The 23,797-nt window shown below is 54.0% G+C and overlaps 2 protein-coding genes across 2 annotated transcripts in view; one reads left to right on the top strand and one right to left on the bottom strand.

Moving 5' to 3' along the window:
• The first annotated feature begins 9,278 nt into the window (after positions 1-9,278).
• FZD9 (frizzled class receptor 9) lies at positions 9,279-11,496 on the top strand. Its single transcript, XM_044000073.1, is given in 2 exon segments — positions 9,279-10,781; positions 10,783-11,496. Coding segments are annotated over 2 exon segments (1,815 nt in total). The 3' UTR covers positions 11,095-11,496.
• A 3,479-nt stretch (positions 11,497-14,975) lies between these two features.
• The window catches only part of BAZ1B (bromodomain adjacent to zinc finger domain 1B), a 68,602-nt gene continuing 59,780 nt past the window's right edge, over positions 14,976-23,797 (bottom strand). Inside the window, 6 exon segments of the mRNA XM_044000516.1 lie at positions 14,976-17,128; positions 17,286-17,389; positions 18,380-18,525; positions 20,625-20,740; positions 21,366-21,513; positions 22,921-23,068. Of these exon segments, the coding sequence (XP_043856451.1) occupies positions 16,768-17,128; positions 17,286-17,389; positions 18,380-18,525; positions 20,625-20,740; positions 21,366-21,513; positions 22,921-23,068 (1,023 nt within the window). The 3' untranslated portion in view covers positions 14,976-16,767.

Raw genomic sequence — 23,797 nt, 5'->3', positions numbered from 1 at the left:
TATAATGTAAGCCCCTTGAGGACAGGGTTTGGTTTGTATTCTGTCTTTATACCTCCAGTGCCTAGCACAGTGCTTTACATGCTTGTACATTGTAGGCTCAATAAACATCTGTGGTCTGGAACAGGATGGGATGCTGAAAGGTGGCAAAGGAGTGGGTCCAGGTGTGATGATTCTCCAGAGGAAATGACCAGTTGGGGACAATGTATTGAGAATGACACATACGGACCCTTCCCTCAAGGAGCTTGTAAAATAGAGAGGAGGAGAGGGGGGAGGAGGAAGAAGAGAAACATTTATAGGGCACTTTTCCCTACAACACCCCCAGGAAGTGGTGCTATTAATATTCCCATTTTACAGAGGAGCAAACTGATGTAGCCAGAGGTGAAGTGACTTGCCCAGAGAGCACATGCCTGTCTTCCTGGCTCCATCACGCTAACCACTGTGCTTCCTGGTATGAGAGGTTAAGTCTTAGACGTGCCTAGAGTCACCCAGTTCCAAAGGGAGTGACTGAGGAAGGACTAATACACCCAAACAAGTCTAAGATGAGGCCGAGGGGCCTAAGGACAAAGGAGGCCCAAGAAGGCTGAGGGAGAGCACTGGCATCTGGGGAAACTTAAGGGGGCTTCCTGGAGAAGTTGGCCTTGAAGGGAGAGGACCTCCCCCAGGCCTACCCCGAGGGCTGGGTGAGGGCCAGGCAGGCAAGGGAAGAGATTCCCCCCCACACACCTTGGGCCCTCTTGGCCTCTGCAAACAAGGCCCCAAATGCTGGGGGAGGGCTCAGGGGCGGCCAAGAGTAAAAGGGTGACATCTAAAAGTGAAACTCAATTCGAGCCCTACCTTGGCTTCTGCTCTAGACTTGAGCCCCCATGGGAGCAGGGGGGAGGCTGGGCCTTGTGTGGGGGCTCAGACCAACCAAGGAGCTTGGGGGACAAGAGGGGGGATGTGGCCAGGCCCGTTAGTCCAATAAGATCAGTGTGAATCAAGGCAGGATCAGTGGTTCAATGTCTGATTAGGCCACAGAGTGTCATAGGAAGAGACTCCTCCTGCCTTCTCACCCTCTCACCCTGGCCATAGGGGCAGAGACTGACCTCTAACCCTGGTCACAGACTGACCTTTAACCCCAAACACAGGATGACACCCCTCCCTCCATGGCCAGCCAGCTGTTTCAAAAGCGCATGCCTTAGATCAACCTCACTCAGGGTTGGAGAGAGTGTGAATGAATGCACCCAAGCCACCCCTGCTAATAAAGGAAGGCTTAGCTCACATCCCTGCTGATGGAGACCTTGATTAGGTCCCTGGTCTTCAGGGTCCTCCCTGTGGGCAGGGTGTGGTGGGGTGGGGCAGGGTGCTGGGCTGGGCGAGGACTCCCCGCTTCTGCTCCTTGCCGCTGCCTGAGTTATTTTGTTTTCCCGCCGCACAGCTGAATTTTCCTTCGAGTTGGATAAATAAATCGCGGGTTCCAAAGTCAACGAAACAAGAGCCCCTGGCACAGCAGCCACAAAGCGGCTTTCAGGAGCGGGAGCCTCAGCCCCCCAGCCCTGGGCTGGGGGTGCCGGGGCCTGGGTCTTGGAGCGGGTTTGCTGGCTGTGGCCCCCACCCAACCAAGGGTTCCTTCCTTCTGCTGGGCCCTACACCCGGGGGGCCTCCTTCCTGCTTGTCCCACTGACCCAGCCAGACTTTCCCTCCTCATCCACCCAACCATCTGCCCACCTCACCTGTGCCCATGAGAGCAGCTCCAACCACCCAGACATTCACCGGATAGCAAACCTGGGCTGGAAGGTGAGTGAGACACCATCCGGTCCAAGGGCATCATTTACAGAAAAGGAAACTGAGGCCCAGAGGTGAAGGGATTCCTTGCTCAAGGTCACAGAGATAGTATTAGGGGGGAGATGTGAGCCTGAGTTCACAGCCATTTCTTTCCCATGTACCCGGCTGCAACACACAAGCACACACACATCTCCCCACACACCAAGGCTGATTGATCAGTGTCTCTTTGGTCCCTGCCCTGGGCCCAGCCCCTGGGAAGCCAAAGCTAAAGAACTAACCACTCATGGGTTGTTGGGGTTTTTTTTTTTTTGTCTTTTATTTTTTGTTTTTGTTCGGTTTTGGTGAGGTAATCGGGGTTAAGTGACTTGCCCAGGGTCACACAGCTAGTAAGTGTCCAGTATCTGAGGCCAGATTTGAACTTGGGTCCTTCTGAATCCAGGGCCAGTGTTTTATCCACTGCACCACCTAGCTCTAACCACTCATAAAGAGGCAACTCTTCCCTGACAGAGTGGACACACATACTCTGATATCAGTGGGACTGACCATTTAGGGCAATAAGCTGGGGCTTCCCCATGGAGGGGAGGATACTGGGAAAGGGGGCCATGGAATACCAGAGAAAGCATTAGCCTTGCAGTCAGGAGACTTGGGGTGCTGCAGTGGACAGAGCACCAGGCCTGGAGTCAGGAAAACCTCTGTTCAAATTCAGCCTCAGACACTAGCTGTGTGACCCTGGACAACTCACTTCACCCTGTTTGCCTCAGTTTCCTTATCTGTAAGATGGGCTGGAGAATGAAATGGCAGACCACTCCAGTATCTCTGCCAAGAAGATCCCAGGTGGAATCACACTCAGTCAACCATGGAAATTTGGTTTTCTCCAGGGTCCCGGCTCCAGTGCCCCAAAGGGGCACATCAGATGACTTGGGTTCACATCCTGCCTTATTACAGGTGTGACCTCGGCCCCTTCTCTGCAATAAGATGATGGGGGTGGACGTGGTGGCTTCCAAAGTCTTCCCCAGCTCTCTGACCCGTGGTGCTGTGCTATGAAGATTGGTCAGCCTGGGTAACTTCTCTTGTGAAAACTCCTTCCAAGGTTGTTGAGTATAGTTTGTCTGGGTGGGGTTGCCTGGAAACACTCAGGGTCACACAGACAGTACAAGTCAGAGGCCACTCAAACCCAGGTCTTCCTGACTCTGAGAGTCGGCCTTCAACAGACTCCCTCTCACTACAAACTACTCTCATCCATCAATCAATGTTTGCCAACGTCTAATTTGTACAGGGCCCCATACCCAGTGCTGGGGGGTCTGAGCGTCCCAGCTCAGGGTCTTAGTTCTGAGAAAAACCCTCAGGGGTTTTCTTGTCCTTAAAAAGTTCAGGCAGAGAAAGCCCTTCTACACCCACAGCCCCCAGAGCCAACCAGGTGGAGCAGAATAAGGAGGGAGTGTGGTGAGATGGTGGCGATGGAGGGACGCACTGAGATTTGGGAGGACCCAAGTTCAAATCCTGCCTCAGGCAGGAGGGAGTTGGATGAGAGAACAGGAGTTCTTAATCTTGTTTGTGTTGGGGACAGTCGGGCCAGGCCCCTTCTCAGAACCGTTTTCAGATGCATAAAATAAGATACATAGGTTTACAAAGAAGCCATTTATACTGAAATAGTTCCCAACATATTAAAGAAATAAGTTCATGGACCCCCTGATATCTATTCATGGGTCCCTTCTGTGGAAGGTCCATGTACCTCAGGTTAAGAACCTCTCAGCTAGATGGTATCTTGGGCCCTTTCATCTCTGACATTCTCTCCCCGCTCTTTTCTCTCTCTCCTCTCTCTTCTCTCCTCTCTCTCCCCTTTTCTCTCCTTTTCTCTCTCCTCCTTCTCCTCTCTCTCCTCTCTCCTTCTTCTCTCTCCTCTCTCCTTCTCTCTCTCTCTCCCCCTTTCTCTTCTCTCTTTCTCTCTCTTCCTCCCCCCTCTCTCTTTCCTCCCTCCCTCTCCTCCCCCCCCCCCAGGTTTGCAAATTTAATTTAAATTCAGGCCGATCCAGTGGGATGAGCCTCAGGACAGTTGGAAGGTTCACCAACACTTTCCCAGTACAGTTACAGGGAGGACACCAAAGGGCCTGAACCCCCAAACAGGACAGGCAATATTCTAACTGCTCCAGGTTTGGGCTGTAACCGTCTAGCAGGCCTGTTCCGAACCTTTGGCCTGACCGGGCGGAGCCAAGCTTTTGAACCACGAAAGATACACTTTCTATAAATCACACATGAGGAGAGAGGCTCGCTGGCATTCTCAAGGTCTCTAGCAGCGCCGAATCTGTGATGCTATGAGTCATGCCTGCCAGCAGTGTGGCTTCATGTCCAGCAGCCTCCAAGAGGGGAGAAGGAGGGAGGAGGGGGGGGGGAGGAGGGAGGAGGGAGGAGGAGGAGGGAAGAGGAAGGGGGAGGGGGAGGAGGGAGGAGGAGGGGGGAGGGAGGGGAAGGAGGGAGGACAAGGAGGGCATGTGAGCACCCCAGGTCATACCTTGTTGGGCACCTGGGAGTAAGCTGAATCTTGGGCAATACAGCTCCCCTAGGACCTGGAGCTGGTGGGGCAGGGAGCCGGGAGCCTAGGCTGGGAGGGAGGGGGAGCCATCTTGCTTTCCATCCTCCTCTCTCTCCACCCCCCTCCATAGTGTCCCTTTCAGCCAGAGCCACGGTCATTGTTCCCCCTTTGTGAAGAGAGGGAGCGAGGAACAAAGCCAGGGGAGAGCGGGAGAGCCGGCTCAGAGAGGCTCCTTTTCTCCTCTCCCTTGGAATTTGCATGGGTGAGGGGCCATCCCACCCCCCAGATCTCTTCCCTCCTCTTGTCTTTCCTGGGAGTGGGCTCAGCGCCATGGCAACAGGCCCCAGGCTCAGGGCTGGGGGCTGGCTCTGCTCTACCCCGTGGATAAAGGACCCAGCACCCCCTCCGCAGTCCCAGCAATGGTGCTTGCATCCAGGGGGAGACTCTGTTGAAGTTGGGGTTTGGAGTGGGGGACCTGAGCCCTTGGCCATTTGGTCCTGGTCTGCTGGAGGCCATCTCCAGGGGCCCAGGATAGACCACTCCACTCCATGTTCAGGAAAGCTCATGGGCTCCACCAGCCCATCAACAAATGCCTAGTGGGTGCCATGCATCGGATTACAGAGCAAGGGGGTCTTCATCCTTTCTGGTGAAGATTATAAGCCCCTTTGCTGAGGAACACTCTCAGATGTATAAAATACGTAGGCTTATGAAAGAAACCATTGACCAAGGAAGCATCAATGTCTTAGTTTCTATATTGGTTTTAATACATTGAAATATTGAAAAAAGTGATTAAAGTGTTAGAAGAAAAAAAAATTCCTGGTCACAGACCCCAGATTAAAAACAACCTGTCACAGAGGGTCAGAATCAGAAGGGATCATGGAAGCCAATCAGTGTAGACACCTTAGTCTACAGATGATGAATCTTGAGGCCCCAGAGGGGGATACCACTTGTCCAAAGTCACACAGCAAGTTATCATCAGAAGTAGGGAGTGAACCCTAATCTCCTGACATCCTTCTTCCCCCAGCATGACCACAGAGTTCTCTCCCGGGCTGTTTCTCTCAACTAAACAGAAAACAATGGCTTTTTTTTCCCCCCTGAAAAATAGTGTGGAAATGGATGTCATTCAGAACATGCATTATATCTTACTGGGACCTGGAGGATATTTAAGGTGAATCTTTTAAGAAAGCAAATAATTCCTTTTGCTCTATCTAGAGGCTTTTCTTGTGTGTGTGTGTGTGTGTGTGTGTGTGTGTGTGTGATCGTGAGTGTATGTGTATGTGAGCGTGAGTGTGTGTATGTGTGTGAGTGTAGGGGGAGGGAGTCTGTATCGAAGCCAGGAGTAGTCTTTGAGTCAGTGCCTACAACAATGATAATGAAAAGGCTACTAGCAAGAAGCCAGACTGTGAGCAACTGAAAAGCTAGAGAGGACTCAGAGAGAAAGCAGTTGATTAGCCCAGAGGCTGGGGGCTCTGCCTGATGTGATCAGCTGTTTTCCTCAACTGTTTATTTTTGTTCCAAGGAAAGGTTCGGTTCTAGAGGCGATGGGGGGGGGGTACAGAGATGGCGAATGTCCATAAATGGTTTTGTAAAAAACCAAAAGTTACCTATCACATCCATTTTAAAAAAGAAAACCCCAGTTTCTGGTTGTCCGTCAGTCGCTCCTTCTCTCCCAGGGTCAGGGGCTGGCTGGCTGCCTACAGACACTCTCTTCGCAAAGCAGTCGGCACAGATGAGCGCTTCATTAAAGGCTTCATCCTGGCTTTGGTGCTGCTGGGAGAGGGGGTAGGGATGGGAATGTGGGGGGCGGGGGAGGTGAGAATGGAGATAGGAGGGGTGGAGGGGGATGTGGTGAGGGACAGAGATGGGAAAGGCAAGGGTGGCATTGGTAGGATGGGGATAAGGGAACAAAGGAGGCAAAGATGGGAATGGTCAAGTTGGAATGGGGCTGAGCACGTGGCTGGAGAGATCATGGGGATGGGGCTGGGTAAGGTGAGGTCAAGGATTGGTAGGGATCAGTATGATGCAGGTGGAGATGGGAAAGATGGAGGGGGTGTGGAACTCCAGGGGTGGAGAATGATGGGGGCAGAGATTGGGGTTGGGGTGATAAGGATAGGAATAGAGAAGGTGAGGGTGGATATGATGGCAGTAGAGAATGCAAATGCTAGGATCATAGATTTAGAATCTAGGAGGGCACTTAGAACTCATCTAATCAGGGCAGCGAGGTGGCACAGTGGATAAAGCACCCTCCCTGGATTCAGGAGGACCTGAGTTCAAGTCTGACCTCAAACACTTGACACTTACTAGCTGTGTGACCCTGGGCAAGTCACTTAACCCTCATTACCCTGCCCCCCCCAAAAAAGAACTCATCTGATCTAGACTACGTTTTGTTTTGTTTTGTGGGGCAATGCTTTCATGTACACAGCTATGTCGCAAAAAGTTCATCACTTGAGGGTCGATTCAGGAGATGAAGGAGCCTCCTGGACTTAGCCAAGCTAAGGGGGAAGCAGGATAGGGAGTTTTCAAACATGGCTGAGGAGAGTGAAGAAAGAAGACCAATTCAATCTGTTAAACATTTATTAAATACCTTCTGTGTACCATGTCAGTCAACTAGCATTCATTAATTGCCTATTGTGTGCCAAGTACCGGGAATATACAAAAGCAAAAAATAGTCCCTGCTCTCAAGAAACAAGACCAGTGAAACAGGTGAAACCTCTAGGAGGTTACACTCTACTAGGGAAAGGAAAGGAGAAGAGAATAAGCATTTAGATAAGCACCTACTATGTGCCAGACCCTATCTAAAGTTCTTTTTGCAAATATTCTCTCATTTGATCCTCAAGACAATCATGGGAGGTAGGTGCTATTATTATCCCCATTGGACAGATGAGGAAACTGAGGCAAACAGAGGTGCAGTGACTTGCCCAGGGTCACACAGGTAGTCAGTGTCTGAGGCCGGGTTTGGATTCCCCAGTCCAGGACTTGCTCTCTCTGCTATGCCACCAGTTGCTTCTCCAGACACTGGGTAGGGGGAGGGCACCCACAGATTACACGATCATAGGCTCCAAGCTCTAGACCTGGAAGGGACTTCGGAAGCCATAGAGTTCACTCACTAGTTTTTACAGTGGAAGAAATTAAATACATTTCAAATACATGCAAAGAAACTTGGGGCAGAGGGGAACACTTCCAACCCAGAAGGCTCCCTAAAGACGGGGCAGAGTCTTGAAGGGATCTAGAAATTCCAAAGGAAGGAAGGAGAGCCTTCCAGGGATGAGGCCTGGCCTAGGCAAAGGTGTGGAGATGGGATATGGCAGGCTGCGTATGGAAAAGAGCAGTCAAAATAACAATATGTGCAGAGACTAACTGTGTTGTTATTGTTGACCCTGCGCACCATAGCAGGTCAAAACTGTCCATGGGGTTTTCTTGGCAAAGATACTGCACTACTTTGCCATTTCCTTCTCTAGTGGATTGAGGCAAACAGAGGTTAAAGGACTTGCAGAGGACAGGAAAGAGAAGGCGAGAGAGGGGAGGAGAGGGAAGTCCCTGGGAATTCCAGAACCAGAATCTTACAATATGATTATTTTGTGATCATTTAATAATAGCTAGTACATTGGATCCTCACAGCAATCCAGGGAGATTAGGTGCCATTGCCAATCCCATTTTGTAGATGAAGAAACTGAGACATAAAGAAATTAAGTAGGGGGGCGGCTAGATAGCACAGGGGATAAAGCACCGGCCCTGGATTCAGGAGTACCTGAGTTCAAATCCGGCCTCAGACACTTGACACTTACTAGCTGTGTGACCCTGGGCAAGTCACTTAACCCCCATTGCCCCGCAAAAAAAACAACAACAACAACAACAAAAAACCAAACAAACAAAAAAAGAAGAAATTAAGTAACTTGCCCAGTTATTAAGTGTCTGAAATAGGATTTGAAGTGAGCTCTTCCAGACTCCTGGTCCAGCACTCTATCCACTAAGAAACCTAGCTGCCCACTTAATTTCTCTAGGCCTTAGTTTCCTCCTCTGTAAAAGGAGAAGACAGTATCTGAGGTCTTTCGGGGTCTAGAACTATGATTGAATGAAATTGGGGAAAGAAGACACATGGATCTATCAGGACAGATGGACAGGCAGACAGAGTGAGACAGAGACAGAAGGAGACACGGAGACAGGCAGACACAGATAGAGACAGTGAGACACAGATATTGAGATAGAGGCAGAGGAAGACAGACACAGTGAGACAGAGATAGAGGGAGACACAGAAACAGGCTGAGAGACAGAAGGAAACAGAGACAGTGAGACAGACATCGAGACAGAGACAACGAGAGAGGCAGAGGGAGACACAGACAGAGGCAGTGAGACACAGACAGTGAGAGAGACACAGAGAGACCGGCAGACACAGAGATCGACACCCTCCCATCCTCCCCTTCCTCCCCTCGCCCCCTTCCCCGGCTTCTCCAAGTGCCAGCCTCAGCCCTCCACCAGGCGGTGCCCGAGCCGAGCCGGTGGTAGACGCGCGCGGCTCCTTTAAGCGCCCAGCCGAGGGAGGGTCCTGCGCCCCGGGCCCGCCCCGGGCCGGCCCCACCGCCCCGAGCCCCGCCCCCGAGGTGGTAGCGCCGGCCCGGAGGGGGCTCGGGAGGCTCCAGGCTCCCCAGCTCGGGCGGAGGTGGCGGCGGCGGCTGCGGCTCCGGCTCTGGCTCCGGCTCCGGCTGCGGCTCCGGTAGCTCCGGGCGCGGCGGCTCCGGAGCGAGCAGACGCAGACCCAGACCCGGCTCCAGACCCAGACCCGGAGCCAGACGCGGACCCGGAGAGGAGAGGAGCGGGGCGGGGAGGTCCGGGCGGTCCGGGCGGTCCGGTCGGTCCGGTCGGGCGGCGGCGGCAGAGCCATGGGCGGCCCCGCTCGCGGAGCTCCGGGGGCGCAGTGAGCCGCGCGCGTCCCGCGCCCCCGCCGCGCGCCCTCCTCCGGGGCGCCCTCCTCGGGGCGCCCCCCGGCATGGCCCCCGGGCCGGCGCGGGCCGCGCTGCTGTGGCCGCTGCTGGTGGCCGGCGCAGCGGCAGCCGCGCTGGAGCTGGGGCCGGACGAGGCGGAGCGCGAGCGGGGCCGGGGCTGGGCGCGCTGCCAGGCCGTGGCCATCCCCATGTGCCGCGGCATCGGCTACAACCTGACCCGCATGCCCAACCTGCTGGGCCACGAGACGCAGGCCGAGGCGGCGGCCAAGCTGCACGAGTTCGCGCCGCTCGTGGAGTACGGCTGCCACGCGCACCTGCGCTTCTTCCTGTGCTCGCTCTACGCGCCCATGTGCACAGACCAGGTGTCGACGCCCATCCCCGCCTGCCGGCCCATGTGCGAGCAGGCCCGCCGCCGCTGCGCGCCCGTCATGGAGCAGTTCAGCTTCCCGTGGCCCGACGCCCTGGACTGCGCGCGCCTGCCCACGCCCAACGACCCCCACGCGCTGTGCATGGAGGCGCCCGAGAACGCCACGGCTGGCCCCGCGCCCGCCGCCCCGGGGGGCGCCGCCTCGGGCGGCCACCAGGGCCACCAGGGCCTGGGCATGCTGCCCGTGGCGCCTCGGCCCCCGCGCCCCCCGCCGGGCCCGGGCCCCGGCCCCCCAGCCTGCGAGAACCCGGACAAGTTCCAGTACGTGGAGAAGAGCCGCGCGTGTGCGCCCCGCTGCGCGCCGGGGGTGGAGGTCTTCTGGTCCCGGCGTGACAAGGACTTCGCCCTGGTGTGGATGGCCGTGTGGTCGGCGCTCTGCTTCTTCTCCACCGCCTTCACCGTGCTCACCTTCCTGCTGGACCCCCACCGCTTCCAGTACCCCGAGAGGCCCATCATCTTCCTCTCCATGTGCTACAACGTGTACTCGCTGGCCTTCCTCATCCGCGCCGTGGCCGGGGCGCAGAGCGTGGCCTGCGACCAGGAGGCCGGGGCCCTCTACGTGATCCAGGAGGGCTTGGAGAACACGGGCTGCACGCTCGTCTTCCTCCTGCTCTACTACTTCGGCATGGCCAGCTCGCTCTGGTGGGTCGTGCTCACGCTTACCTGGTTCCTGGCGGCCGGGAAGAAGTGGGGCCACGAGGCCATAGAGGCCCACGGGGGCTACTTCCACATGGCGGCCTGGGGACTACCGGCCCTCAAGACCATCGTTATCCTCACCCTGCGCAAGGTGGCCGGGGACGAGCTGACAGGGCTCTGCTACGTGGGCAGCATGGACGCCAGCGCGCTCACGGGCTTTGTGCTGGTGCCCCTCTCCTGCTACCTGGTGCTGGGGACCAGCTTCCTGCTCACCGGCTTCGTGGCTCTCTTCCATATCCGGAAGATCATGAAGACGGGAGGCACCAACACGGAGAAGCTGGAGAAGCTGATGGTGAAGATCGGCGTCTTCTCCATCCTCTACACGGTGCCGGCCACCTGCGTCATCGTCTGCTATGTCTACGAGAGGCTGAACATGGACTATTGGCGCCTGCGGGCCACGGAGCAGCCGTGCGCTGCGGCCGCCGTCCCCGGGGGGGCGCCGGGACTGCTCCCTGCGCGGGGGCTCGGTGCCCACTGTGGCTGTCTTCATGCTGAAAATCTTTATGTCCCTCGTGGTGGGCATTACTAGTGGCGTCTGGGTCTGGAGTTCGAAGACCTTCCAGACTTGGCAGAGCCTGTGCCACCGGAAACTGGCAGGGGTTGGCCGAGCCAGAGGCAAGGGGTGTGGGGGGCCGGCGGGCTGTGGCCGCGGGGCCCACTGCCACTACAAGGCCCCAGCCGTGGTCCTGCACATGACCAAGGCAGACCCGTATCTGGAGAACCCCACGCACCTCTAGGGTCCCTGGAGAGGGGGCTTTAGGGCTCTCCTCCCCCACACACCCTTTTAGGCCTCCATCCACCCCCGCCCCCTCGAGCTGGGACACAGGCGCACACGCTGCCTTCTGGGACAGCTGAAGCAGCCACCCAGCTGTCAAGGTCGGCAGAGCCGAGGGCAGCCTGGAAGGAGAGAGGGGGGCTGGTTGAGGAGCAAGGAGAGGACACTCCCAGCAGCTTCCTAGGCCCCAGTGGGCTCTGCACCCCATGGGAGCAAACTAGAGGGGACAGAACTGCATGTGTCCCCAGACCCGAAGCTCCTGAAGAAGTGTGGATTGAGGGGAGGGGGAGGGGAGGGCAGAAGGCCATGATCCAGGCCGAAGTTTATTTAATGATGTAATTTATTGTGAAGTTCCTTTGGAAGCATCGACTGGAATAAACCCCCCTCACCCCACCCTGTGTGGCACCCCTTGCCTGCCTGAGTCTGCCGGGAGGAGGTGAAGGGGGGGACAAGGTTTGAAGAGGGGGCAGATATTGTGGAGGGGCTGAGGGCCTCGCTCTAGTTCCTGGATTGGTGGGGGTGGGGCTGGGGACGAAGCCTTTCTGCTGAGACAGCTGGGTTTCTCATGGGCTTTGGGGGCTGGGTTTTTCCCCTTCCTCACCCGGGCCTGTGCATGCTGGGGGCCTGACCCAAGGGCTCATCTGTCCCACAGACATCGTCCCATGACTGAGACCTGAGACAGGTGTGTCAGAGAGTGTGCCCTGGGGGTGGCTGGCCCTAGAGCCCCTTCCCCAGACACTCGGCTCCCCCCGATTTGTCACCATTTAAAGCGCTTTCCCTTCTCCCTCCCTCCCTCCCTTTCTGGTCTGGAGTTGGGATGGATGAAAGTCTGACTCGGGATGCTGGCCTGGCCCTGACTCCCCGCCAAGGCTCTAGGATTCCCACATGTCTAAGGCAGGACAGACTGGGGAAGGAGATCCGGTCCAGTCACACCAGTGTCCCCTTAAGCGCCCCCTCCCTGGGCACTAGAACATCAGTGTCCTCCAGACTCTGTCTTCTCTCCTGTCCGTGCCTCTGAGGAGGTGAGAGCCAGTGCGGCCTGTGCACAGCCCTTCACGGGGCACAGTGGGGTTACACGGAAGCCGCCTTCCTGGGGTCACGAGGCGACGGGCGAAGAAGTATGACAAGTCGCCAGTCTGGCTCCCGCCTCCATCAGGGACCTCAATGGGCTTTGGTCTTGGAGTTAGAAGACCTGGCTTTGCCTCTGAGCTTGGCCACGTTAACAATGGCCTCCTAAGTTACTTCTCTCTCAGGAAATTGAACAGGATGGTCATCGATGTCCTTCCCGGGTTGGCTGTTGGGTATTCTAAGAGCCAATAAGAAATGAGAAGGGAGCGGGTGGGGGAGGGGAAAGGGAAGCTTGACAGTGTGTGTGTGTGTGTGTGTGTGTGTGTGTGTGTGTGTGTGTGTGTGTGTAATACAGTGTGTCCTGCTGCAAGTCAAAACCTACGACCCCTGCCCCATTGAAGTAATAGCAGGTCACAAGGCTGCCCTATGAAGACCCCAAGGAAAGGAAGATGCAGGGGAACTGGAGGCCAGCGAAGAGCCTGACACTAGAGAATATTCTGCCCATGAGAAGCTGGGGGCGGGGCTGTTCTCTGGGGGTCCTGTCTCTGCTGAACCTCGCAAGGCAGTAAAATCTACCCCCTCTAGCCTGGGCTCAAGCTCATCTCCCCTAAGGTTATAAGGCAAAAATAGCAGTCAGCACTAGGTGCCTTCCTGAGTGGCAGAGGCCAGCATGAGGATCCTGTGTCCAGTCATACCCAGATAGTGCCCCTCAGTGTTTTCTGACCCCCTTCCCAAGGGTAGATTTCTGGGCTCTCATCACCCCAATTCAGGAAGGAGGCATGGTAATGGCAAAATGGAGCCTTGAGGATGCCCTGCGTTCTTAGGGAGATGGGCTAGGTTAGCAGGACTTCGTCTGCCTTTCTCTACCCCCACTTCCCCCCAGCCCCACTCAGACGCACCATTTGGAAAAGGCTTGACTCCGGGTGGAGGAGAAAGGAAATGCACCTCCATCTGAATCCCAAGGCCAGGAAGGGGGGAGATGGGAGAGAGCCTAATGTAGTAGAGAAAGACTCCCACGGGGAGGGGGCCCCTACCTCCAGTGTTCAAATGAGTTCAGGGGTGTGTGCGTGCGCACATGTGCATAAACACAGATTTGGGTCACCATGCATGCTCGTGCATGGAAAGGGCTCGGCTCGGGCTGAGTGGGCTCTTCCTCCTCCCTTCTCTCCCTTCCCTTGATGTGATAAGGTGTCCCCCTCCAGTCTTTTTTGGTGCCTTGACCCTCACAGTCAGTATTTGTTCCAGGGAGACAACTCAAAGTTCATAGGTCTGCGGCCATGCTTTTTTGATAAGGATGGAGAGGGATGGTAACGGTCAGTGGAACCCCTGGAATCCAGACAGACTGGCCACAGGGTCAGGTCAGCAGCGCAGGACCCACCTTTGGAAAAGTAGAACCCCAAAGATGGCTCTAACCTCACTTTCTGGGAGTCACCATCCTGAAATGGAGGTCTGTGTTGGGAACCTGTTACCTGAGGGGTGGGAAGTTCTAGTTTGCAGTCCCTTTTCCCAGGATCCCACAGTGCCCCAGCTTGTGCCTGCTGGTTGAGCGTCTAAACAAACCTCTAGAATGGTGGGGGGGGGGGGCGCATTCTCATCTAGCTGTCCCATTGCAGGCATGAAGTTGCTTGGGAAGGTCCCTTTCTACTCTCCAGGTGGCTTCCGAAGGTTATATCCAGCTCTGATCCTACCGATGCTCACAATAATCTGTGAGGAATTAGCTGTGGGGGAGGGAGAGTGGAAACCTGGGAAGCATTCCAGCCCCCCCCCCCATCCCCAGGTATCTGATTCGAGCACCATCTCCCTCAGTGCAAAGGAATAAAGCCTACATCCTCTTTATGGACTGAACTCATTAGAGATGGACAGGGACACCCTGCCCAGCCCTCTGGGGGATACTTTGAGGGCTCCCCCTAACCAGCATTAAGTGGGTACTACTGAAAGCAAAAGTCAGTCAGGAGCATAGCCGACCACCCGTGAAGTGGGAACTGGGCCAGGGCAGGATCACACTGCCTAACCTCATTAGCAGAGCTCGGACCAGCCTTTCTAGGGAGTCCAGAAAGACCATATTCCTGCACAGGGCAGGTCTGGGGAGGATTTTAGTGGAGCCGTATACAACAGGCCCCAAGGCCCAAGGCCGCAGACCCTGACCAATCCAAGGCTAGAGTTTGTCCGTGTTCATTTGCTCTTGGCCTCAGCTCAGGCTCAGTACAGGTTTGAGTACCTTAACAGGGTCCACACTTTTCCCAACTGGTAGGAAGCAGGGGGTGCTCCCTCATCTCTGGAGAAATAGCTCCTCCTCCCAAGGTCACTTTCCTTATTCGCCAACCTCCAAATGGTCAGTGTCTAGCTCCAGGGAATGTAAACTTCTATTTGGAGGAATCACCTGACCCAAGAAAACATTCCCAGGGACACCTGCAAAGCCAGAGTTCACCTACTTCCCAATTTTACACAATGTCTGAAGTTTGAGTTTTGTTTAAAAAGAAAAAAACATCAGGACATTCCAGTTAATAGCATAATTTATGAGCACCTAAACAAGACATCAGAGACGCACCCGGGAAGGAAGGAGATGCAGAGCAGCCCACAAGCCTGACCTGTGGCTAAAATAGAAGACATCACCTCGCCAGGCAAGCCAAATGTGACACTGGAGGAACTGCAGGTCAGCCTGTGCCGCCTTCACAGCAGTCTGGGCCAAGGTGGACAGAGCGAGGGCCAGCCACCCGTGACACAAAGACCCTCATGTCTCCAGATTCTTTTTTTAAACAAACACGAGTACGTACATAACGTTTATTGTTTGAAATTTCAATTTATTACAAGCCTGGTCTCTGGCAGGCCCTTTTGCTCCTGAATGACAATTTTTAAAAACAAAAACAAAGAGGAAAAGGAACATACAATTCAGACGTCACTGAAGTAACATCGGATGCTCAATAGTTAACAAGAATTGGGCCTGTGGGGAGGGAGGACAAGGCTGTGGATGTCACCACTGGCTCCAGTTCTAGACAAGAACGTGGGAGCAGCGATCCACTTCAGCCACCTCCTTTTCTGCCCCCGAAATAAGATATATAGGGACACACACCTTGCAGTTTGGTAGTAAAGATTTTATTCTCAAATCCTAGGAGTTACATCACTTTTGCAGGTTTATTTAAATAGGTACACGAGAGCTGTTTGACTCGGTTTCCAAATTCAAACTTGATAAAAAAATTGAACCCTGTTCTGTATTTTTTTTTTATCAAAGTTGGCCATAAAAGGGAATCAGGACTACAAAGTTTTGCCTAAGTACAACTAGGGCTAAAGACTCATGGAGGAAAGAGCTCTCCATCTGGGGGCCACTGACACCTTCAGATTCTCCCAGCTGGAGTCTAGGGCCTCCTCACTTGGCCAGAGGAAGGAGCTTGAGAAGAGAGCGGCATTGCTGTCAGGGAGCCAAGACTACAGACCCCCTCACCGGCCTAGAGTGGAGACCCCCCCCTTCTGGCTTTCAATGAGCTGGGGGGTGGGGTGGGGGACGCAAGGAGACAAGGATTAAGCAAACACAGCTTTCATATAAATTGTCCTGTACATGTGCCAAAGCAAGACGACAGAATTATTTTACAAGGTGTCCTTTATACAATATCACTGCTGAAACAAGCAACTTTCAATAACTAGAAAAATCAATTTTTAAAAAAGTTACACGTTCAAATTCTTCCTGCTTTTGTTCTGCTCCCCAAACCTTGTCTGGCTGAGAGATGGGCTGGGGGCCAACATCCCTCCTCAGGCCAGATTCATCCAAGGAAAGGACTGGCTGCATGATTAGAAGCCAGCTAAGGGAACAGGAACCTCCAGTCTTTTGGGTAGTGAAGTGCCTCAATTGCATGGGGGGTGGAGGGATGAAGGGAACATCCCCTCGGGCCCACCAAGATCACTTCAAAGCCAAATTGTCTCATGATGCTGGTGAAAAATGAACTGACCTCTTAACAGGGGGATGTACCCACTTCTACTGGGGGCAGGAGGAAGAGATGGGGGAGAGGGGGTTCCAAAAAAATCAAGACCATATATAAATATATATATGTATGTATATATATATATATTTTAAAATCAACAGCCCATCGGCCTGGTTTCTCTTGGTCCTGTGGAGCAAAACAATCCCTCCCCGTGGTTAAGAGCGGGGGCTCGGCACTGCAGGCAGCCGCAGAAGGCATTGGAGCCCTCTATGGTAGCCCCCCGGGGGCTGTAAAGGAGGAGAGAACTCTCAGCAAGGAGGGGCAGGACTCGCAGGGAACACCTTGGCATTTCACTGACTTCCTAACAATCTCAACATGGCAGCAAGAGCGCCTGCCCCCATCCCCGTTCCACCCCTCTTGAGATCACTCTGGGCACAGAAGCCAACCTAGTACCAACATTGCCTAACAACATTTATTATATCGGAAGCAGGCGCTCAGTTCTCTCAGTCGTGTCGGCGAGGCCTAGGCAGCGAGGCGGGGCCTCAGAGAAGAGCCGCTCCCCCCCAGGGTTCTCCCTCCCTCTGAACTGCTCCCTGGGAGGCCCGCTCAGTCTTCTCCCCCACCGCCACCCAGACACTGTCCTTGGCCGCCTTTTATTTCTTCCTCTTCCGCCCCCTGGGATGTCCCAGCGGCTCTGGGTCACTGTCCCCTGCCTCCCCCTCCAAAGGCTGGTCCGGGAGCTTCTTGCGCTTCCTGCGCACGTAGGGGTGGCCCGGGAGGTGCTTGTGCACCAGGGCCACGAGGCACTGTTCCGTTTTCGCCAGGCAGGTCAGCACGTGGCTGCCATGGCAGTTGTATTGCTCCGCATTGGCAAACACCTGCTTCATGTCAGACAGGAATTCCTGCACTGAGCGGTAAGTGCCACACGAGCATTTATTCTTCATCGTCTGGAAGTCCATGGGGTGGCTGATGACCTCAAAGTAATCTTCTGCCTCCTCTGTGGTCACAGGCTCCCTGCAGGGAAAGGAAGGCCCGAGGGGGAAGTCAGCCACTGATGGCCAGGGACAAGCCCACTGTTGACAAGAACACCCCCCCACTGAGCTGGGGAAGGTCAAGGAGGGGCCCTCGGGGGCTCAGCCCAGTCTGGGTGTGAGGGGGGCAGGGCGCTGACCTGAAAGGCCAGCTGAATCGGAACTTGATGAGCTTGGCGAGGATCTCTTCACACTTCTGCAGCTCCAAGGTCTGCCTTCTTGAGCCTCTTTTGGTCTGAAGCACCTGTTCCCAAGCAGAGGAAAGAAGGTGATTCTAGTGAACCCCTAAGTGCCGCAGGAAGGGAATGGGGGAGGGAAGGAAGAACTGGGCCCAAAGGGACAGAGACGGGTCCATGCGCATGCACTCCTGCATCTCTGTCCTGCACTTCCTGGATGAAAACGGTGTGGAGTCTTCTTCCCTTTATGCTAACAGAGGCCATCAGAGGCCTTTTGTGGTAAACTAAGAAGAGAAATCCCTTTAGACATTCAAGCCAGCAGCATGGGCAGAGAAGGTTGGGGCAGAATGCTAGGGCAGGGACAAAGGAAAGCGTGCCCAGCCCCGCAGCACCACCCTGCTTGGCTCCAGCCCCATTTGCCTTTCCCCAAGTCGCTGTGCTGGGGTAAGAGCCAGCTCTGGGGAGGGCTCAATATGTCACTTAAAGCCATGACCAGCAACAGCCGACGGCCTGGGGACTTTGCCGTCACAGAGAAAAACCCAAGGAGAGCTAAAGCTGTGCGGCTCCAGGTCTCAGGGTGAAACTGACCCTCGGGCCCAGCTGGACCTGTGGCAGGACTACGAGCAGGCGGCCCACAGGAGGAGCAGGCTCAGCCACACCCGAAGAACACTGTGAGTTCTGCCTGGGCAGGCACCCCCTCCCCCCAGCACGGAGGGCCCAGGGGCTGGGGAGGGGCCTCCCCAACAACTGTCAAAGACCAAGGCAGCAAGCGAGGTCCTGGCATTGCTGGCATTCTCACGGCCATGAGCCCCGGCCCCTCCGACCCCCTGGAGACAGAGGGAGACTATTTAAAAACAAGCTACAGACAACGTGTGAAAAGTGAATGCAGAGGGATGCCGGGCATAGCTGGGTCCCTGAAGGGCCTAACAGCCCAGCTGGCTTGGGCCCTGCTCTAAGCCCCCCCTCCCCCAATGAGGTGGAGGTGGAGGAGGGTAGGGAGGGGGAGGAGAAAGAGGAGGGGCGTCCCCACCTGTCGCCTGAAACCAATTCAACCTTACCAGCTCATCCACTTCTGCCTCTTCTACAGGCAGGGCCCTCTGCCGGGGTCTCCCGGGAGGATGTAACTTCTTGCCCGCACGACGGCCCGGCCTTGACCCGGACGAGATGCCACCGTGCTTGCCCCGGGCTGGCTTTCGGGGTCGTACTTTAAAAAAAAAAAGAGAGCAAAGTGTGGCTGCAGAAGAGAGAGGAAGGCAGTGACCACAACTTGAGAGGCCCAATCCTGGCAGGCCCCGCAGGCTCCCGGCCTCCGCTCCGCCCCCTCACCATCTCCCGGGTGGGATGTTCGAGCTTCCTTTTCTCTAGAAGGGAGATTCTCAGATACAAAACAAGCCCAAGAGAAAAGCAGAGACGGAATGCTGCCAAAGCCCTCCCACTGCGCCCCCCCCAAGTCAAACTCAAGATACTTAAGGGGAGCAGCCAGTGGAAGCCCGCAGGACGTGTCATCTGCTCACAATTCCCTTGGAAAGTAAAGAGCTGTCCTGAGGACCCTCTGGGCAGGTGCCAATGCACCCAGAATGCAACAGAATTTCCTTTCAAAGAAATACTGGCCAACAAAGTGCCGGCGAGGCGAGGAGAAGGTCCAGAGGCACAAGGCTGACCTACCTCCTGTGAGCTTTGCCCTCACTGGCCAGTCTGGGGGGTGGCTATCTCTGTGGCTGCTCCCTACACCACACAACAAAACCACAACTGTGGACTGTAGACCTCAAATGGATAGTGACCGGCCTGGCCCACAAGGCCACTGCTCCTGGCACTGTGTCCAATGATGCCCTCAGAAACAAATGCTCCACTAAGATTTAAGCTCTGGCCTTCTCCATTAAATCAAAGCTTTGCCACAATGATTTGTCCAGGCTCACATCCTGGATACTCAGCAGCTGAAATTTTGGACATGAGGTGGAGACCTGAGGCAGAGAGACTGGACTGACAACATTTCTATTGCATTTTTAGACCACAGCAGCCCTTCTTTTACTATTGTCAGAGCACTTAGCTTAGGGCTTGGCTACTCAAAGAAGTCAAGGATCCCAGTCCAAAGTGGTGGAGGAGTAAGTTACCCTAAGAGATTCCATCAACTGGTCAAACAGGTCAGTCCTCCAGGGGACTTATAGATTCATCCCAAATTGTCCCAGGCATCTTTGTGAATTCAAAGCCCAAAGGAGGAGCAACAGTGGAAGAAGACACCAAGATGATGTGGGAATCATCTGAGTTGGCTTCCTTAGCTGCCTGGCACTTGTAAAGGCCATGGTGGGCTATGGGGATTCAATAGCAGAAGCAGTTCCTAATGGTGGGCCCTGACAAGTGTGCAACTGACTTGGTGATGAGGGTGATTGTGGGGGCAGAGATGCTAACAATTCCACATAAATTTAACATCAGTGGCCAAGGCAAGCAGAATATTGGTCTGGAATGTGAGTGAGGCCCTTCAGAATCCACTCCCCACACCAAGAGCTGGATTCTTCATTCTCTTGGTAAAGGGAAAACATTTCTGGGGCTAGTGATTCTGTCAGAGACCAGACAGGAAGCACTAGCTTTTTACTTAAACTTTTTTTTGGGGGGGTGGGGGGGTGGGTGTCAGGGTTAAGTGACTTGCCCAGGGTCACACAGCTAGTAAGTGTCAAGTGTCTGAGGCCGGATTTGAAATCAGGTCCTCCTGAATCCAAGGCCAGTGCTCTATCCACTGAGACACCTAGCTGCCCCTTTACTTAAACTTTTACTCTACCTTCCTCTATTCAGGCTACCCCTGAACCTCATGGGGAAAGAAGACAGGGCAAACAGAGTCAATGTGGTGGTTTGATGTCATCTGGACAAGCCAATATAGGGGCAAACTTCTTTTTAAACTGTCTGGACCAAAAGGATTTGACACTGAGCACCCGTACAGCACTCAGCCCTAGAAAAAGGCAGCCATGATAAAGCAGCCCAACTGCCTTCCCTGCCCACCACCTCCAGACAAGCAGCACACACAAAAGGCACACTCAGCACTCCATGGCCACTGGTGGAGGGGCTACAGTAAAACATCCATCACAAAGTAGGGAGCCTTTGTGCCCCACCTGAGGCCTCCCAATCCTGCCAGCCTGTCTCTGACTATGACGCCCAAGGGAGCTGGGAGGGGCGTCATCTGTAGCCCAAGTACAGAGGGACAAGCTTCCTGACTCTGGGCAGAAGATTAATGACGATTTTCGGCTATGGGGAGTTTTGAGTTTACATTAAACACATCAAGTCCAGGTTCAGTCATGCGGCTCAAACACTTACGTCGAACTCCAGCCACTTCATAATCTTCCTCCTCTTCCTCCTCCTCTTCCTCCTCCTCCTCTTCTGAATCCCCTTCCTCTCCATCGTCCTCATCATCTGAATCTTCAGTGTAATTCCTTTTTGGGGAGGAAAGGGACAGAAGGAGATTGACTTAGATACTCAATGAGTCCCAAAAGGAGGACACAGGCCATAGCAGCCAATATATGGATATGTGTTTGTCTAGTCATAAGTGAGAACTGAATTGGACCCAGGATGGCCGGCCAGACATGACACAAACTAAAGCCCAGAGACAGAATGGCCAGCTCAGCATTTTAAGGGTGAACACCAGGAGGACCAGAGGAAGCCGACAGGTGTTGTTTCTCATGATGGCTCCATTCCAGGAGGTAAAAGACAGCTTGCAGGTGACCAAAACATCAAAGCAAGTACAATTCCACCTCCACCAGCTGGCTAAAGGCCTAACCTTTGGGGAACAGGACGGCTTTTCCCTTTTGTTCTCCAACTGTAACCGAGATGGAGCAGGATATAACTTTATGGGGAGAGGCGGGCGAGATCACACGGCTCTGCCCTCGACCTCTCCCACAACCCCTTCAGTAAGAGCCACACTGAGTATGAGCAACAATGGCATCAAATCCACCAGGAAAGACAATCACTAAAATGGAAAGTTGTTGGTGCAAGCTTGGGTCTATCTGCCAGGCCAGCAAGTAAAAAGAGTCTCCCCAAGTTCACGCTGTGCTCACTCACCTGCCCCTGCAGCTTCGTCGACCAGTAGCAGGCTGGCAGGCTGGGCACTGCCACTCTCCATCTGGAATCTCATACAGTGCCGGTCTCAGACAAAACAGGTGGAAGGCTTTATTGCACTCATCACATAGGATCAGCTTGTCATCTTCACCTGCACAACCCCGACCCCCAAACAAAAAAACAAATCATCCCAGAGCCACATTGTCTGGTAGCATGGCAACAGACATTCAGTCTCCATGAGGGGCTCAAGGGAGCTACTCAGGAAGATCCCCTGGGGCCAAAACATTCTACTAGCTGACTGGGCAGGGCCCTATAGCTCAGCTATTTCTACGATATGGCAAACTCCTCAGAGTTTGGGCTAAAACACCCTGGCATGCTGGAGGATTCCACCAAGACTCATTTTAACTCAAGTCCTAGGTCCTTTTTTTTTTCCAGTCATATACAAATCCCTGCCATAGGACAGACCTTCTGAGAGAGAAAGATGAAAGAACCAGGTGTTAATCTTCCCAGTTTGTAAATGGGACAATGAAGGGAGATGGGCCCCAAACCTGTACGATGAACTGGTCTTAAGAGTGGTTTGGGGGCAGCTAGGTGGCACAGTGGATAAAATACTGGCCGTGGATTCAGGAGGACATGAGTTCAAATCCGGCCTCAGATGCTTGACACTAGCTGTGTGACCCTGGGCAAGTCACTTAACCCTCATTGCCCTGCCAAAAAAAAAAAAAAGAGTGGTCTGAACTGACCCGAGGCCACTCAGGGACCAGGTGACAGGCAGCTCCTCGAAGCTTAACTTGCCCTTGGGAAGGTTCCTTTGGACCCAGGAGAGCAGAGATGACTTCTAACTCAGAAAGGAGCTGCTCAAAGCGACCAGGCTGTGCCCCTGGACTTTTCTCCCCAAATCCTGTGGCTCCCTCCCTCTACCAGATGCAACTTCCTGCCTCTCTGCAGGAACCTCATTTGCTGTGGGAGATGTCTCCAGAATTACTGATCCCAGGCTGCTGTGGGGAACTTCTCCCAAAATGCCTTTCCAAAGACTTCCAGGGGGAGAGCTGCAATCAGACCTGGTGTGAACAAGAATGTGGTTCTTTGCCTCATGATTTAGCCAAAGACTCCCCTGGGAGGAATACACTTTCTGGGCACACACTGGAGGTTTAATCATTCATGTGACCAAAGATTCAGGTTTTTCTCCTTCAAACATATGCAGGTTCTCAACGAAGTGAACAATGCTGGTATTAAACCACTGAAACACCTCATATGGCCCTGTCATGATAAGGGAAACAAGTTCTGGATTTCAACCCACAGGAAACAGGGGTTCAACCTCCAGCTATTTGAATACCCTGCCTGTGTGACCCTGGCTGGGGTGTGTGTGTGTGTGTGTGTGTGTGTCGAGAAAGGCATGATGACAATGATGACAATGACGACTACAACTACGACAAATTGTGAAATTTGGTAGATGGTTCCTGTGAGGAGGGTACAGAAAGGCTTAGCAATGAAAACCTGCCCATCCCCGTGCTCTCCTTGCCCGGCAGCACAGCTTCAATGGGACGTGCTGTCATACCTTTCTTTCGACACACTTTGCACCTGGCATTCTCTGCAGACATGTCCCACTTGATGCAGGCGTCGAGCATCCCCAGAAGTACATGCATTCGAGAGAAGGTCTGGGCTTCTCGGATGGCTATCTTCCATTTTTCCAAGGCTGAAGCCACCTACAGAGAAAACAAAGGGGCCTGAGGACTATAGATGGGACCCTTAGTTGGAATTTTGAGTGGTGTAATTAGTGACTAACCTCTGCACAGAAATGAAGCAGAAAATAAAACCCAAGGAGATGACTATAGCTACTTCACCTTTCCTGGTGTGCTTTAAACAAACACACTACCCCAGGTGGTATATAAGAAAGGCAACATCTTGAGCAGAGTACCAGGAGCTGTCGCACAAGAGGGAGGGTGGGGCCTCATGCCAGTCCTGTGTGGCTGTCTCTACTTGGGGGACACAAGGAGCCCAGAGCTATTCCTTATAGAGAGCACACACTTTTGTCCACTTTCTTTTTCTACTCACTCAGTCCTATCTAAAGAGCCAGGTAACATTTTTGCCGCAATATTTTTATCTGCATCGAATTAAGACTAAGACAAACAGAAGGAAAGCTCCTTAGTGCCATGGTCCATCTCCTCTGGGGCTTGGCCAGTGCTACTCAGAATGGATGGCTGCCTCCTCTCCAGCTGCCTTGAAGGTCCGAGCCACGACCACTTCTGTGGGAATGTTCCTCTTCAAAGTGCTTATGGGCTGTGTTCACCAGGTCAGGGACAAGCTCCCTTGGCCTCCCGCCCCTGGTGCCCCATCTTGGTTCTGTACCCACCTCCCCACCCCCAATGCCAGCATCAGTGCTTTCCTCTCCAAAATTGGAAGGATTATTCTCATGGAGTTAAAACCCGCTTCCC

Source organism: Dromiciops gliroides, chromosome 4 (genome assembly GCF_019393635.1).
Source record: "Dromiciops gliroides isolate mDroGli1 chromosome 4, mDroGli1.pri, whole genome shotgun sequence".
Lineage (NCBI taxonomy): Eukaryota > Metazoa > Chordata > Mammalia > Microbiotheria > Microbiotheriidae > Dromiciops > Dromiciops gliroides.
Note: the sequence above shows the minus strand (reverse complement) of the source record. Positions and strands in the feature narration are given on the sequence as shown.